At 36.5% G+C, this 18,625-nt stretch overlaps 1 protein-coding gene and 1 pseudogene across 3 annotated transcripts in view; one reads left to right on the top strand and one right to left on the bottom strand.

Annotated features, from left to right (window-relative positions):
• The window catches only part of LOC111146583 (EFR3 homolog A), a 109,148-nt gene that overhangs the window by 63,325 nt on the left and 27,198 nt on the right, over positions 1–18,625 (top strand). For all 3 annotated transcript variants that reach the window (XM_022502196.1, XM_022502195.1, XM_022502197.1), the window contains 5 exons: positions 5,203–5,370; positions 10,316–10,430; positions 11,411–11,462; positions 14,237–14,409; positions 15,077–15,152. In XM_022502196.1, coding sequence (XP_022357904.1) covers positions 5,203–5,370; positions 10,316–10,430; positions 11,411–11,462; positions 14,237–14,409; positions 15,077–15,152 — 584 coding nt within the window. The remainder of the gene's footprint in view (positions 1–5,202; positions 5,371–10,315; positions 10,431–11,410; positions 11,463–14,236; positions 14,410–15,076; positions 15,153–18,625) is intronic.
• On the bottom strand, positions 9,681–9,885 carry LOC111146584 (annotated as a pseudogene).

Genomic DNA, 18,625 nt, shown 5'->3' with positions numbered 1-18,625 from the left:
TCAATGAAACTAGGAGCTGGTTCTTTGAAAGAATTAATAAGATCAATAAACCCCTAGCCAGACTTACCAAAAGAAAAAGAGAAAGGCGTTAAGTAAATAAACTTTTAAATGAAAAAGGAGAAATCACAACCAACACCAAAGAAATACAGACAATTATAAGAATGTATTATGACCCAACAATATGCCAGCAAATTAGGCAATCTGGAAGAAATGGATGCATTCCTAGAAATGTATAAACCACCAAAACTGGAACAGGAACAAATAGAAAACCTGAACAGACCCATAACTGTCAAGGATAGAAGCAGTAATCAGAAATCTCCCAACAAACAAGAGTCCAGGGCTGGATGGCTTCCCAGGGAATTCTACCAAACATTTAAAGAAGAATTAGTACCTATTTTTCTGAAGCTATTTCAAAAAAATAGAAAAGGAAGAAAAACTTCCGAACTCTTTCTATGAGGCTAGCATTACCTTGATCTCAAAACCAGACAAAGACCCCACCAAAAAGGAGAATTACAGACCAATATCCCTGATGAATATGGATGCCAAAATCCTCAACAAGATACTAGCCAGTAGGATCCAGTAGTACATTAAAAGGATTATTCACCATGACCAAGTAGGATTTGTTCCTGGGCTGCAAGGGCATTTCAACATCCACAAATCAATCAACATGATACACCACATTAATAAAAGGACAAGAACCATCTGATCCTCTCAATAGATGTAGAAAAAGCATTTGACAAAGTACAGCATCCTCTCTTGATTAAAACTCTCCACAGAGGGATGGTGGAACATACATCACTATCATAAAAAACTATATATGAAAAGCCCATGCAAATAGCATTCTAAACAGGGAAGAACTGAGAGCTTTTCCCCTATGATCAGGAAGACGACAGGGATGTCCACTCTCACCACTGTTGTTCAGTGTAGTACTAGAAGTCCTAGCTTCAGCAATCACACAACAAAAAGAAATAAAAGATATCCTAATCAGCAAAGAAGTCAAACTCTTATTCTTCACAGATGACATGAGACTCTGGAAAACTGAAAAGACCCCACCTCAAAATTATTAGAACTCATACAGTAATGTAGCAAAGTGACAGGATATATCATCGATGCACAGAAATCAGTTGCATTTCTATATACTAACAATGAGACAGAAGAAAGAGAAATTAAGGAATCGATCCCATTTACAATTGCACCAAAAACCATAAGATATGTAGGAATAAACCTAGCCACAAGAGGCAAAGGATCTGTACTCAGAAAACTATAGAACAGTCAAAAAGTATTTGAGGAAGACACAAAGAAATGGAAAAATGTTCCATGCCCATGGATTGGAAGAACAAACATTGTTAAAATGTCTATGCTTCCTGGAAGAATCTATACATTTGATGCAATCCCTATCAAAATACCATCAATTTTTTTCACAGAGCTGGAACAAATAATCCTAAAATTTGTATGGGACCAGTAAAGACCCCGAATAGCCAAAGGAATGTTGAAAAAGAAAACCAGAGCTGGTGGCATCACAATGCCAGACCTCAAGCTCTTTTACAAAGCTGTAATCATCAAGACAGTATGATACTGGCACAAAAACAGACATATAGATCAAAGGAACAGAATAGAGAACCCAGAAATGGACCCTCAACTCTATGGTTAACTAATCTTTGACAAAGCAGGAAAGAATAACCAATGGAAAAAAGACAGTCTCTAACAAATGGTGTTTGGAACATTGGACAGCACATGCAGAAGAATGAAACTGGACCATTTCCTGTCACCATACCCAGAAATAGACTCAAAATGGATGAAAGACCTCAATATGAGACAGGAATCCATCAATCCTAGAGGAGATCATAGGCAGCAACCTCTTGACCTTAGCCACAGCAACTTCTTACTAGACACGTCTCTAAAGACAAGGGTAGCAAAGGCAAAAATGAACTATGGGGACTTTGTCAAGATAAAAAGCTTTTGGGGCCCCTGGGTGGCTCGGTCATTGGGTGTCTGCCTTCAGCTCAGGTCATGATCCCAGGGTCCTGGGATCAAGCCCCACATCGGGCTCCCTGCTCAGTGGGAAGCATGCTTCTCCCTCTCGCACTCCCCCTGCTTGTGTTCCCTCTCTCACTGTGTCTCTCTCTGTTAATTGAATAAATAAAATCTTTTTTAAAAAAGGGGGGGGCGCCTGGGTGGCTCAGTGGGTTAAGCCTCTGCCTTCGGCTCAGGTCATGGTCTCAGGGTCCTGGGATCGAGCCCCACATCGGGCTCTCTGCTCAGCAGTGTGCCTGCTTCCCTTCCTCTCTCTGCCTGCCTCTCTGCCTACTTGTGATCTCTGTCTGTCAAATAACTAAATAAAATCTTTAAAAAAAAAAAAAAAAAAAAAAGGTAAAAAGCTTTTGCCCAGCAAAGGAAATGGTGGACAAAACCTAAAGAAGACCTGCAGAATGGGAGGAGCTGTCTTCAAATATCTTATCAGATAAAGGGCTAGTATGAAGAATCTATAAAGAACTTATCAAACTCAACACCCAAAGAACAAATAATCCAGTTAAGAAATGGGCAGAAGACATTAACGGCCATTTCTCCAAAGAAGCATACATACAAATGGCCAAGAGACACATGAAATAATGCTTAACATCACTGGGCATCAGGGAAATTCAGATCAAAACCACAGTGAGTTACCACTGCATACCAGTCAAAATGGCTAAAATTAACAACTCAGGAAACAACAAATGTTGGCAAGGATGTGGAGAAAGGGGAATCCTGGGAATGCAAGCTAGTACAGCCATTCTGGAAAACAGGATGGAGGTTCCTCAAAAAGTTAAAATGGGGGGCCCAGGTGGCTCAGTCAGTTAGGTGTCTGCCTTCAGCTCACATCATGATCCCTGGGTCTTGGGATCGAGCCCCATGTCAGGCTTGCTGCTCCGTGGGGAGCCTGCTTCTCCCTCTTCCACTCCCCCTTCTTTGTTTCTCAAATAATAAATAAAATCTTAAAAAAAAAAAAAAAAGAGCTAACCCATAATCCAGTAATTTTTACTATTAGGTATTTACCCCAAAGGTACAAATGCAATGATCTGAAGGGACACCTGTGCCCCAATGTTTATAGTAGCAATATCCACAATAGCCAAAGTATAGAAAGAGCCCAGATGTCCATCAACAGATGAGTGGATATAAAAGAGGTGACAGGGGGGCGCCTGGGTGGCTCAGTGGTTTGAGCCTCTTCGGCTCAGGTCATGATCTCAGGGTCTTGGGATCGAGCCCCACATTGGGCTCTCCGCTCCACGGAAGCCTGCTTCCCCCTTTCTCTCTGCCTGCCTCTCTGCCTACTTCTGATTTCGCTCTATTAAATAAATAAACAAAGTCTTTAAAAAAATACTTAAAAAAAAAAAAAAAAAGTGACAGGTATATATTATACAATGGACTGTTACTGAGCCATCAAAAAAATGAAATCTGGCCATTTGCAAGGACATGGAAGGAACTAGAGGGTATTTCTCAATCAGAGAAAGACAATTAGATGATTTCACTTGTGGAATTTAAGAAACAAAACAGGAGTGTAGGGTAAGGGAAAAATGAAACAAGACAAAATCAGAGAAGGAGACAAACCGTAAGAGACTCTCAATCATAGGAAACAAACAGGGTTGCTGGAGGGGAGGTAGGTGGGTGGGAGGATGGGATAACTGGGTGATGGGCATGAAGGAGGGCATGTGATATAATGAACACTGGATTTATATATAACTGATGAATCACTGAACTCTACCTCTGAAACTAATAATACACTATAAGTTATTAATTGAATTTAAATTTAAAAATAACATGAAAAAGATTTTTGAATTCCAATTATGTGCTAGGCATTTGGGAGGATATACATGCAGGAAACTTAGAGTTTACTTGAAGTAAGACAACTTTACCTAATGCTGTGTTCAGGGCAGTTTTGCTCACATTTCTTCAGAAAACCAGGGATAGAAATTGGTTTGGTAAGAGAGCAAAATATTACATAGCCCATTTGGCTAGAATGTGTGGTAGTGTGGAGGAAGTCAGAGAAATAGCTTTAATGTTAAAGTTGCAGCCAAATCATGGATGTAATTCTACAGCTGATTGGTATCCTTAGTTATTTAATGTAATCTTTATCAAAGATGTGCTGTAGGATAAGTAATTCATCTGGCTGAAAAACGTAGGACACTTCAGAAATAACAAGTGGTTGCCAGCATTGTAGGCACAAGGGAAAGAACTTGACCTTTGATGGCAGCACAGGAATGGGAATGTAAACAGGATTGGATAATGACTGACTATAGGGTTAACAAAGGGACGGGACAGATCAGAGGTCAATTTTTCACTTGCGTGTCCTTAGAAGAATGGAAGAGGCCATGATAGAATTACTAAACTTAGTAGAAGAGTCTGGTTATGGTTTTTTTGCTTCAGAATCAAAGTGGAAATACATTAGCTACTAAAATACTCTAGTGCTCATTCAGTGTCAAATAGGAGTGGGCATTTTGGATATGGACTTTTTATTGCTTATAATTTATCTCAAAGAGATGGAATCAGTTTAACTGAAAAGTTACTTAATTTGAAATATTAAATGAAACAGTTACTACGTTGAATTATCACACTAGTGTCTCTTCTGTATGAGGTACTATGTACTAAGCTCTGTACATTTGAAGAAGTATTTGACCGTGGTTGCCTGTCCTGGAGAAGATTGCAATTAAAAGTTGGAAGCAGGAATAAAAAACACTGATAGTGTGACAAACAGGTGTGGAATATTTATAGAACTAAAAGCAGAAAACAAATTTCATTTACCTGAATCTGATAAATTGGCTAGTTTCTTTTTCATAACAGAGGCAAATTATCCCTTATCTTCAAAAGATGCAAAATAAATTTCTGACCTTACAGTGAGCTATGGTTTGTGATTCTGTGGGTTCTGATCCAACAAGCAAGTTAAATACTGTCCTATTACATGTTATTTTGAGTGGATAAGATTATATAGATGGAAAGTTTTTGTAATTTTTATATGCAAATACACATTTTGTGTGGTTTGTACCAGAGGTTCAAATGGTCAGTTGCTATGAGATGCCCAGTAAATGCTGGAATAACTGGGAGACTTTTTACTTAGGTATTTCTCATTTACTTTTTTACGATTCTGGAAATACCAAAAATCTCTGAGAAATGTGAGAATTGGTTTTGATTATATAACATTGGAAAAGCTCATTTAGAGTTTGTTTATAGGACCCACAGTGCTGGAAGTCTTTAACACCCTCCTGAAGCATCTGCGTCTCAGTGTTGAATTTGAAGCAAATGATTTACAGGGGGGATCCGTAGGCAGTGTTAATTTAAACTCAAGTTCCAAAGACAATGATGAGAAGATTGTGCAGAATGCTATCATCCAAACAATAGGTGAGTATGTTTCACTTTTCCAAACTATTATGTGAAAGTGATTAAAAGAGCTTTTACTGAAAGTTACTTGTCTCTTAGAGTACATTAGTCAAAGGTGAATGATGGCTCAGACTTTTAAAAAACTTGATATTCTGAAACAAACATAAGAATAGGACAAAGAACACTGTATACCCTTCACCCAGATTCATCTATTAATATTTTATGCCATTTATTTTATCATTTATGTTGTCTTTTCTTCTCCTTCCTTCTCTCCCATTTCTCTGTGTGTGCATGTCTGTATGTGTATGTATACATATATGTGCATATATAAATGTATAGAAAGAGGTAGGTATATACATATATTCTCATTTTTTCCCTAAACCACTCGAGATTAAGTGCATATGCATCATGGTCCTTTACCGCAGAGAATTTTTCCAAAGAATAAGATTCTTGCATAACTAGAATACAGTTACCAACATCAGTGAATTTAACATTGGCATATTCATTAATCAGACTTCCATATTTCAGTTTTGTCATTTGACCTAAGAATATCCTTTAGAGCATGTTTTTCCTTACATCCAGAATTCAGTCTGGGATCATAAATTGCATTTATTTGTAATATTTCTTGAGTTCCTTTAGTCTGGAACATTTCGGTTCTGATATGGGAGTTTTTAGGAGCATACCATTCCCTTTTTTAAAAAAAAATTTTCATTTGGGTTTGTCTGGTGTTCATTTCTGGCTGGATACCACATAAGTGATAAAGTTCCTCTTGGGGTACTACGTACAGAGAGGTGTACAGTGTACTTTTGCTTCTCATTGGTGATGTAAGTTTTGATCTCTCAAAGTGTTCTGTTTCTCTGTTGTGCGGTTTCAGTTTTTATCCTTGCAAACAGTAAGCAGTCTCTGAGGATATGCTTTTAGACCATGTGGATATTCTGCTTTTCACCCATACCTCCCCCTGAATTTAGTAACCATTCGTAAATCTCTCCTGAACCTCTTTACCAAACTAATGTTGCAAATGGATGGTTTTCAAACTTGGCGCTCCCTCCACAGCTGTCAGGTGGTACTTTGTGTTCTGCAAGAGCAGGGGTCCCTTTTTCTTCCCTGTGTATGTATGTAGGAATGCAAGTGTTTATATCTTTATTATTGATAGGAGCTTATGGACTCATTTTTATGCTTCATAATCCATTCTGTATTTATTATTATTATATTTTGGTGCTGAAATTGTCCCACATTTGGGCAGTGGGAACTCCTGTCATGTCTTTGTAATATCCTCCCTTTCTTTTGAGCACAGCCTTACTGGTTTAAGCTGTTTGAGGCTCATTTTATATTTCCTGTCCCAGCCATGGAATCTCATTTCTCAAAGTGCTATGGTTTCTTTTACTGGGGAGTGGTATTAGAAACCAAGTTGGGGAGACCACCACCTTGGGCTTTAATTTCACATGTTTTTTTTTCTTAAAAACATGGTTAAATTAAAAAAAAAAAAAGGGTTAAGAACATCCTTTAAAAAAAAGCCATGAGAATTTTGGGGAGGAAATAAAATGATCTGACTGTATTAAAGTAAAATACAGATTAAAGTAAGCAAACTCCTATTCCACTTTAACCTTCCCCTCCCGGTATCTTTAGAATATCCAGATCATGTTTTAATGGAATTATGATTGCTACAATAATTTCAAAATTGAGTATTATCTCTGGGGCTTAGTACCTAATTTCTAATGGTTGCTAATAGTTTTTGGTGCTAATGGTGCTAATAGTTTCTGCAAAAAATAGAGTCATGCATAAATTTATTTTGGAGCCCAGTTTATGTCTTTTATCTGCGTAACTTTCTTATGTATAGGCTACTTATTTGTAATCGTCCTTTGGAATATGTAATACAAAGTTTCTCTTTTTTATATTCTTTGTAAAGTTTTGTGGATATGCATATATATATGCATGATACATTAGCATTCCACACTTACATATTGAATGTTTATATTCAGCAGGCCCCATACTAGGATTTTGTGGTGCATGTAGTTCTCCCCTTGTTGGACGCATGTGGTTGATCTGGTTGGTGCCATACCTCTGTTTCACTTAGCTACAGTCTTATGTGCACAGAAATTATCCTCATGAGGGCAAAGCCCCATGTGTTTCTTACTTAGTACTGTAACACATAGTAGGTGCTTAAGATTTTTGGAGTGAGTGAAAAAGGCAAAGCATAATGGAAATCCAGTATTACCATGGACTCTCAGTATAGCAGAGACATTTTCGATATTCCTTAAAACAATTAGATCTGTGTGTGGTACACCTAATTTTTATGGTGACTCAAATTTATTTGGATTATTTGTGGAATTTTTGTGATGTTTTAAGATAAGACATCAAATCAACTGTACTTGTTTTCAGAGAATTAAATTGCTTTCGTGACCTATAATTAATAAAGTGTACTCTTTCACTCCAGAACATTTAATTAATTTATTTTATATTTATTTATTTTAGTTAATATTAATATATTTTTATAATATACAATATAGATATAACAGGCTCAAACAATATTTCTGTGACATAACACATTCAAAATAACATGTGAAAAATTAAAACATGAGAGAAAAGAAGGGCAGTGTGGCACAGTGAGTAAGATTTTTATTTAGTCACCCTTCTGATTTCCTCAGTATTTTCTTTTAGAAATTCTCAGTACTCTGGTAGTTACTAGATCATGTAGATATCACTAGGAGACTAGGGAGCAGCGCTGCTATGCCTTTGGCACTTGACAGGACAAGGCTATTGACCAAATTCTTTTTTTTATCAGTAATCAAGAACCTAGCTCCCTGCAGTATTCTTTCTTTCTTCGCAGTCAGGGTGAGGGGGGCTCTTCAGCACCTCCACTCAGAGGTTCAAGTACAAACATATAGAAAATTAATTCCTTTCAGGGCTCTCCTCCCAGTTGATTATGTTGGAAACCTATGCCTTCGTGCTAATAACTGGCTTGCTTGGAACAGAAAATCAGTGTCTAGTTTTGCATGGTGATTAGCAACATATCTAATTGGGTTCTTGCAAAGTTGAAAGTACCTTACAGGGAGGAAGGAGAGGGTAATAATAACATAGGCTTTGGAAATGAATAGCCTTCACCTCAGGCCTCTTAGCTGTGTGGTTTTTTGGTTTGAGCTATTAACCTCTCTAATCCACATTTCCACAAGAGGCAACTGAGGTTAATAAAAAATTGTTCCTAGACTCATATGGCTATTTTGAGGATACCAATACAAAGTAGTTTCTTAACCCCATCGATAGTGCTTCTGAAGTGTTAGTTAGAATAGTATGCTTTACGTGGATTGTGTAATGTTAGGATCATGAGATTTTTCATATGTTTGTGGCATAAAATTTTTATACATTGTTGAATTTGAGATGCTAATCTGTTGGAAATTTTGTATCTGTATCCATGAAAGATAGAGGTTTATAGTTTCCTTATAAAAAAAAAAAGATGATGAGATTTTTGATTACTGAAGTGTGTGATAAGGGGAAGTGACTTTTAGTCCCAGATCCAATCAATGATAAATAGAACAATTTGAGTTTGCATAGATTATTAATTCCAATCATAGAAGCTTAAGAGTTAAGTTGAATAACTAATTTATTCTTAAATATTAAAAATGAGTTTTTTATAAGGATCATATTGCATTTTGAGAAATGAACAAAATCAGCATGATTCAATACCTGTTCTGATCTTTCAAAGAAACGACAGTTTGAGGTTTGAGTAAGTGAAAATTTAATGTTCTGGGTCTTCTAGACTAGGAAGTAAACCATTAAAGGCTAGAGCAGATAAATTTAAAATATCCAGAAGACGTAAGAGTACATGAGAAAAATGACAAGTAAATAAGGTTTTGTGGTTTTTTTGCATTAGTTGAATAATACATTCAATTAATCCATTGGGTTAGACGGTAAACCTGGCTCATTGTAATGAGATTTTACAATGTTTCAGCATTTGAAGCCAAAATAGTGACCTAATTATTGACCTATTCACCAAAATATGGCCCAGTTTCTGACTTCCTTCCCAGAACAAGAATTTGGGCTCACGATATGTGAAAAAGAGTTTCATCAGAAATGCTGCCAAGGGGTTGTTTTGTTTTTTCCCTTTTCTAAAAGTCCAACCCAAATTTTTTATGGTTTGCCATATGCAAAAGATTTTTATAAATCTTATAAACCATCTGCAAAAGATTTTTAGACATGTATTATTTTATCAAGTATTAATCTGTTCTGTACATCTCATATATGAGTAAATGAACAGAAGAAATTAGAATATCTGTTTAGAGTTTTGTTTTTTGAATTTTTAAAATTTTAATACAGTTGAAATCACTGTGCCACGTTCATTTCAGCTCCTTCACTGCCAAACCTGGGGGCAGGGACGGCTTTAGTTTCTCGGTCTTTGTGATGACTGAGGTATAAAGGTATCTGCTGCTCTGAGCTTTAAGACTTCATGTTATCCTTACTTCTCTTGAGCTTGCCGGGTGTGGCATCCTCTCACCTGGCCGTGAGCAGAAAGCCCATTATTTCTTCCGTTCAGCCAGGCATGGCTACAAGGAGCACAGGGGCGCGTGCGGCCAGCAGGTAAGCTAAAAGAAGGGAGGACAGAAAGGACTTTAGAGTTACGTATGTAACTTAAAGACACCATTTTACCACGTATTGAAAGCTTTGGTTAAAAATACATTATGATTGACTATTATGGAAAAATAACATTTCGGGACGCCTGGGTGGCTCAGTTGGTTAAGCAGCTGCCTTCGGCTCAGGTCATGATCCCAGCATCCTGGGATCGAGTCCCACATCGGGCTCCTTGCTCATCAGGGAGCCTGCTTCTCCCTCTGCCTCTGCCTGCCATTCTGTCTGCCTGTGCTTGCTCTCTCTCCCTCTCTCTCTGACAAAAAAAAAAAAAAAAAAAAGTAAAAAAAAAAATAACATTTCAACTTGTAAAATTTATCTTAACTTTTTCTTAATATTTTCATAGGATTTTTTGGAAGTAACCTACCAGATTATCAGAGGTCAGAAATAATGATGTTCATTATGGGGAAAGTACCCGTTTTTGGAACATCCACCCATACTTTGGATATCAGTCAACTAGGGTATGCATATGTAGTTTTCCTGTGCTCTCAAACTATGAATCTTAATGTAATCTTGGATTAGATTTCATCTTAATGTTGTAATATGTTTTATTTTCTTTTTTTATGTTTTAATTTTTTAATCTTTTGTAATAAAAATCCTATGGACATCGTTTTTGTGGCACTACATTGCTAAGCAGTTGTATCAACATTGCTTGATTTTAGAATCAGTTTTCAATATATTGTAAATTCTCAAATTTTCTGTGTCTTAAAATGACTGGGTTGAAGGTTTTTTTGGCCTGGACATTCTCTATATACATACATAAGGTAGGGTAAAGCTTCAAGCTTCCTATAAAAATCTTAAAAATTGTATAGGAAATTTAAAATTTTAAACTTAGTTTTGCCAGAATGTTGACTTATTCCTAGAGTTCTAGAACTGAAAGCAATTTTAAAGATATGTTTTGGCTCCCTCATTTTAAACATGCTAAGGCTTTAGTTTGGAAATATTTTTGTGTGTTTTTAATTTCATAAAGAAATGATAGTCTTATTTGATTTATATTTCTGTTACCACTAATTAAATAACCCTTTTCCATTTGTTAGTTTTTTTTTTAAATTGTCTGTATATTGATAAATGTTAAATAGATATTATGGCAATTATATTCATGGTAAATATATTCTTACAGCGTCTTTAAATTGGGGTTGTTTCATTGTGTGTTCATATTATTGAATTACTGAATTTTCACATCATTAAATTTGTAGATCTGTTCTCTTTGAGAGCCAGTAGCTTTTTAACTTTTTATTTGAATTTTTGTTTGTTTCTTACATATAACTCTTAAATTCATATGAAATTGATGAGTATAAAGTGAGCCATGACTTTAGCTAGTATGGAAACAATCTAATCAAAATGAATAGAATTTTAAAATCAAGTAGTTATATAAGTAAATGAAATAATGTCAATGTTAATTACTATCAATAAGATAATACTAATATTTTATATATCTTAGGGATTTGGGAACCAGGCGGATTCAGATAATGTTGCTGAGATCTTTACTTATGGTAAGTCATTTAAGATAAGTGAAGAATAGGGGCGCCTGGATGGCTCAGTGGGTTGAAGCCTCTGACTTCAGCTCAGGTCGTGATCTCAGGGTCCTGGGATCGAGTCCCACATCGGGCTCTCTGCTCAGTGGGGAGCCTGCTTCTCCCTCCTCCTTTGCCTGCCTCTCTGCCTACTTGTGATCTCTCTGTCATATAAATAAATAAAATCTTAAAAAAAATAAAATAAAATAAGTGAAGAATAAACTTACATTATTGAAGAGGAACGAATAACTTCATGTTATCTGGTTTTTCTTATATTGTAAGATACTGTTTATGGTTAGCTTTTTTCTATGGCTTATATACTTAAATATTTTATTCTTTTACTGTTTATTCCTCACTTGTGTATCTTACTTGATCTTCATAATGACTGACATATATAGAAGATAGAAAGTGTTATGTTTTATACAGAAAGATGCCTGGGCTCAGACACGTGGAGTGGAAGGAGGGGAAGAGGTTCACCACGGTCAATAAGCTCAAGACTAGAATTTGGATAGGAAACCATTTTCTTTGTACAGACTATGCTATTTCCTTCATACACTGACCAAATAATGACTTCTCCTTTTGAAAATAATTCAGCTGTAAATAGACAAAAAGGAAAAGCATACCTAAAATGTAAAGTCCTCTGGTTCTTTTACAGTAATCATTTTCATCTTTGATTTAACTGTATCTTAACTATATCTAGTATAATGCCAAGAACAAAGTAGGAGCTAATTATTTGGAATGTGTGTCCTTTCCAAATCTTTAAAGATCTTTAAAATTTCTTTTAGGAAATCTTTATTGTACATGATCCCTTAAAAAAAAAAAAAAACACAAGGTTTTATTTATTCGGGAGAGAGCATGAGAGAGAGTAAGCAAGCAGAACGTGGGGGGGTTGTGGATGGAGGGCAGAGGGAGAAGCAGGCTCCCTGCTGAGTGGGGAGCCCGATGTGGGGACCAATCCTAGGACCCAAAACTATAACTGAATTGAAGGCAGATGCTTAACCAACTGAGTCACCCAGGTGCCCCCTGTTTTTTTTAAAATAAATATTTCATACCTAGGGATTTTGTGTTTCATATTTAATTCTGGTTATGGTATTTGCTATACAGAAGTTTAAATATAATATAGTCAGATTAATTAGTCCTTCATATGTATTTTATGCTTTTTTATTTTATCTTGTTTAAGAACTTTTGCCTATTCTTTTTTTTAAATTAATTTTTAAATTTTTTAATAAACATATAATGTCTTTTTATCCCCAGGGGTACAGGTCTGTGAATCGCCAGGTTTACACATTTCACAGCACTCACCGTAGCACATACCGTCCCCAATGTCCATAACCCCACCACCCTCTCCTGAACCCCCTCCCCCCAGCAACCCTCAGTTTGTTTTGTGAGATTGAGAGTTTGTCTCCCTCCCGATCCCATTTTCTTTCATTTATTCTTTTCCTACCCCCCGAAACCCCCCACATTGCATCTCCACTTCCTCATATCAGGGATATCATATGATAGTTGTCTTTCTCCGACTGACTTATTTCGCTAAGCATAATACCCTCTAGTTCCATCCACATCGTCGCAAATTTGCCTATTCTTATGAGCACATTTTGCTTATATTTTTTTACAAAATTTTTAGAATTTGGCTTTCCATAGCTAGATATTTGAAGTTTACTTTTGTATGTGGTGTGAGACTTGGATATATTTTTAATTCTTCTAGGCAGGTAGCAATTGTCCTAACCAATTTTCTTGCTCACTTATAAAATCACCTCGATCCTGTAATAAGTGCCCAAATATAAATATTCATATTTGCTTGTAACCCTGATAAATAAAGACTCTCCACCTGAAATTTCTTTTGTTTCTAAGCCTTTTAATTAAACAAATACCCAGAGTAAATCATCTTGTCTCTCCTAATTGTACCAGAGTCACCTGAATAAATGTCTTTGTGGTATGGTTAAAATGCTTAATAGCATATAAATATCTGTTCTTTAAAAGCTTTAAATTTAGAGGATAGGGATATATTCATAAATGTCAAATCAAGTAATGAATAAAGTACAGATTTCCAGATTAAAAATGTATTCCTGTTAACCCAAACTGCTTACTTTAAAAGAACAATTTGACAATTTAAGTTTAAAAATTTCAATTCTTACCTGTACTGTACTATTTGCTACCTAATACCTTGTGTCCAGTTAGTACTGACTACCTATGCCATAGATTCTTGACCTCTCTGAGCCTCTTTTCTATTACAAAATGGAGATATACACTGATGCTCACCTCATAGGGATGTGGTGAAGAGGAAGTTAATATTCAAACAGTACCTAGACTGTGCCTGGTGCACAGTAAATATGTGCTTTTATTTTATTCTCTTTATTATGTTTTTGCAAATTAAAATCCTCATTACTTTTTAAAAAAGATTTATTTATTTATTTTAGAGGGAGAGCACTGTGGGGAGGGGTAGGAGAAGGACAAGGAGGGAGAGTCTTAAGCAGATTCCACACTGAGCATGGAAGCTGATGTGGGGCTCCATCTCGTGACCCTGAGATCATGACCTGAGCAGAAACCACGAGTCAGACACTTAACCTGACTGTGTCACCCAGGTGTCCTAAAATCCTCATTACCTTATAACTTTCCTTCTTGTTTTTCTTTCAGGCTTATGTTCATACTTGCTGTTCCTCTAAGTTTATGGTTTTTATAAATTGGTTTGAGAATTTTACTGAAGAAGGACTCATGACAAAGGTTTTTTGTTCGTTTTTCCTCCCCATGATCAGGTGACCTCTGGATACAAAGCAAAGACAATTGTTACTGCACTGCCTGGATCTTTTCTGGATCCTTTGTTATCACCATCTCTCATGGAAGACTATGAACTGAGACAGTTAGTCTTGGAAGTCATGCATAATCTCATGGATCGCCATGACAATAGGGCAAAACTTCGAGGGATCAGGTATTGGGCCATTTTGAAATAGACTTAGTGATAATGTTTTTAAATTCCCACATTAATGTATTCAAGTATTGTAATTTTTTAATCTAAGAGTTTTAAGTTTTATTCAAAGTTTTATTTATTTGGTGTTAAATAGGGGTGCTTGGGTGGCTTAGTGGGTTAAGCCTTTGCCTTAGGCTCAGATCATGATCTCAGGGTCCTGGGATCGAGCCCCGCATCCGGCTCTCTGCTCATCAGGGAGCCTGCCCCCCCTCCACCCCTGCCTGCTTCTCTGCCTACTTGATCTCTGTCTGTCAAATAAATAAGATCTTTGGAAGAGAAAAATAATAATAATAATTGGTATTAGATAAATTATTATATTTTAAGATAGCAAATGTTTGAAGATCATTTAATGTACTTTCAGAGGTCTCATCTACAAGTAGTTACTAGTTACATGAATTTTATTTTGATTTTGCTTTAAACTTTGGAATGACAGGAGTCAAGATGAATTTATGCATTCCTCTTAATTGAGCTTGGTAATTCAGTAGTATCATTACATACAGGCTTATTTCAAATGCTCATTGAAATGTGTTATATTGTTCAAACTCCTAAGTATAACTATGATTTGCCTAAGAAGACATGATATTATAATTAAATGTGCTATTCATTAAAAATTATGTGTTGTCTCTAGAATAATACCAGATGTAGCTGACCTAAAGATAAAAAGAGAAAAAATTTGTAGACAAGATACAAGTTTCATGAAAAAGGTAGGATGATTTTCTTAAAAATAAGGTATGATATAAGTTATAGCTATTTGAATTGTTAAGTAGTTTCTATATTGATCCTGTGACTTTAAAAGGAAGCCATTGAATTTTGCGCCATTGGAAATCTCAGTCTGCTGTCTTTAGCCTTCTCACATTACCACAATGTTCTTGACAGTGTCTCTTCCAGCCTATGTTTAAGCATTGGTGGATGGATGCTGCAATAGTTCTGAGTTCTTTTGAGTAAGAAGTTCCTGTAATTTCTGTCTTGCACTCCTCTCCACCCCAGGCGAACACACTGATTCTACTTTTAATGGCTTCAAGTTTTTGAAAATACTTATCACCATTAAATATATAAATATAATGAGTGTTTTATGTTTTTATTGTGTATTTGGCATTGTTCTGTCATTATTTGGGATATAAAGATGAGGTAGGCAGGATCTTTGCCCTTAAACGTAATATGTAGCCAAATTTTCATTATGATCAGTTGAATTTTGTACGTCTGTTGGCAAGTGGCTGAATTTAGAAAATCATGACACCTAAAGTAATTTAACATATTGAATAATCTTTCTGTGTATTCTTCATCCAAAGCTTGAGCACCAAGTATTTGCCAGATTCTGAGCTCAGCATTGAGAGATACAGCAGTATCCACGACACACATGCCAGCTGGTTTCAAGATAATCCCAGTCTTGGTGGATAAGTGAGCCGTGGTCTGTAGGGTTGCAAGGAATAACAGATAGAGAGCCCCATAGGAAGATAGGTGCAGATATCTATAATCTGTTTTCTTTTTTGGCTCATTACTAGACCATGATTTGTCCCTGTCACCATCTTTTATTTTCCTCTATTACTATTGATTGCTGTGTTTCAAGTTAATGTCCCCATACTTTTAAAACTTCATTTGAAAAATGATTTATAAAATAACATTTACTAAATTAATGTGAACAAAATAATTCTTTAAGTTTGGCTCAATTGTGTATGAAAAAAGTGGTTAATAAGTAGGGCAAAGGCATTCTAGCTTTTTCCAACTTTTATTTTTTTCAGTATTCCTTTATATTATCCAGTTAGTGAAAGAAGTTGTTTCTCATAACTGAAGAACTTTTAATCATGATTAGTAGAATGAAATTTGAAAACTCACTGATAACTAACTTGTAGGTTTTGACTTTATATAATGACATTACGTGATACTGAATTTGGGGAATGGATTCATTTTATTTTATCTGGTATGACAGTGATAGAAATAATCCTTTTCTTTCCTTAATTTTGCTAGCCAACTAATTTTGAAAGGGTCCAGTTGAACCAAAATATTGGACTATTATTCCATGTTAAATTTTGAATTCTTGAAGTTGTTCTCTAAATTAGTTATCCTTCGATTTTAAAATTTGAAATAACTGGCTAAGCATTTGTTACTGTTAGTATAAACTACTTCTTTTTGGTATATTTTTCTTTTGGTGCAATCTGTTCATTTTTTTAAAATCAAATTTTATCTTTATAATTGGACACCCTTTTTCATTTACATTCCAATTTATCCTATCAGTCAAAATGCTGTTTGGTTTTCTTAGGCAACTTTAACTGGCACCTTATGGAAATTTCAGCAAAGACCTAACCAAAAAAAAGTTGGGGGTCTGTAGTCAGGGGATGATGAACTGCCCTTTGGATAGTACTACCCAGCCTAAAACTGCTCCATCTGAATGTTTAAGGGATACCATAGACATCAGGTCTATGTTTGAAAGACTGTCCTGGGGGCAGGAGGCCCTCACCGTTTACACTGGGAGGTGCTCCTTCACATCTTCTTTTCTAATGAAGCTGTACAGGTACAGGGGAAGCCGCTGCTGCTCAGTATCTTGTGTCTCACCTGGCAGGGCTCCTCTCCCAAAGCTATAATCCTCACAGAATATCACCAGATGAAAGGGCTCTTGTTAACAGTTTCAGCAATTCAGGGAATCTCTTAGCAAAAAAAAAAAGTACCAATTATTATGAAATACAAAATGCATGGGTTATTTAATTACTCTGAAGTGAATAATGGTGTAGGCCCCCCACATGGTGAATAATGGTGTAGGCCCAGCCTCTCCACAGCTCCATGTCATCCACAGCAGGTAGTCATCCCCGTGCTTTCATGAAAATGGACTCCTTGGCTTTTTTTCTTTACAGTTTGCCACCTAAGTGTACATCTGTCGATCCCTGAACAATACAGTGTAGTTTTGTCAGTTTTTGTATTTTGCGTGAAAGGAACCATATGTTACGTGATCTTTTATGTTTTCTTTCATTTAGCTCTATTGTGGTAAAATTTATTCACATACGTAGCTGTGTAGTATTGCATAACACGAATATGCCACAGGCTATCTGTTATCCTGCTGGGGGCATTTGAATTGCTGCAGACAGGCTGCTGGGAACACTCTGGTACACGTAGTGTACTGCATGTAACTCCCATTTCTCTAAGGCCTACAGGAGAGGCCTTGGCAAGTAATGCGTTTCTCAGATTTATTAGACCATTCCAAACCACTTTGTGAAGTCATCACACCAACTTACACTATATTATTATAGTAATGTTAGATTTTAGTGTTGTCTAACCTGATGGGTATGTATGTAGTAGGTACAAAATCAACTTGAATTACTTAAGGGACCTAACGTCTAAACTTCCATGTGTGCAAGCTTTAATGTAATGATGTTTAGGAACCATAGGATTCAAGAATAGGGTTGGAGAGGGCCTAATACATAGACCGTTGTTAAACACTTTTGGGAGAAGCAAACTCTGGATTCAGAAGACTGTGTTCAGTCCTTTCCCCTAAAGTGAACAGGAAGGTGAACCTGCTGAGAAACAGGCCCAGGGGGTTAAGCTGAAGTCCCTCCACATATGAGTGAATAGGCCCCTAGCCTTAACCCTGCCTGCATAGTAGAATCACCTGGGGAGCTTTGTGCTTCAAAAATACTTGGGCTTCACCACTAACCAGCTAAATTATATTGAGGGTGGGCAGTGGGGAGGTGTCATGGTGGTCATTCCAGCTGATCAATGATTGTAGCTTACAATTAGTGATGAGAACCAATGCAAGAGGTTGATTTAATTACCACATAGTAATTAACCACATGAAGTCACATAGTGACTTTAAATGGAGAACACATTTTTATTTCTCTTAGTTCTCACTTAGTAGTTGGACCTGTACCCCGGAATGCTTTAGAGGAAAGGCTCTTCCTTTCTGTGTTACTATTTTTAGATTAATTTGGTTTAGGGGGAAACCTTTTGCAGTCCCTGGAGTATCTCTATAACCACTCCTTTGCATAAGGCTTTAGGCTTGCCTTTGGTCACTGTAGCCCAAGTATAGTGGAACCTGCAGGTGCCTGTCCCTGGACAGCTCCTCACCCACCTCACAGGAGATTGCCTCCAAAGTCAGGAAAGCCTGAGTACATTTCCCCTTAGCCAAATGTTTGTTTTGTTTTCATTGCCAAGGCGGTATTGCAGAAGTATCTCCCATAACTCTGCCAGC

Source organism: Enhydra lutris, unplaced genomic scaffold (assembly GCF_002288905.1).
Source record: "Enhydra lutris kenyoni isolate GAN:26980312 unplaced genomic scaffold, ASM228890v2 scaffoldscaffold14, whole genome shotgun sequence".
Classification (NCBI taxonomy): Eukaryota; Metazoa; Chordata; class Mammalia; order Carnivora; family Mustelidae; genus Enhydra; species Enhydra lutris.
Note: the sequence above shows the minus strand (reverse complement) of the source record. Positions and strands in the feature narration are given on the sequence as shown.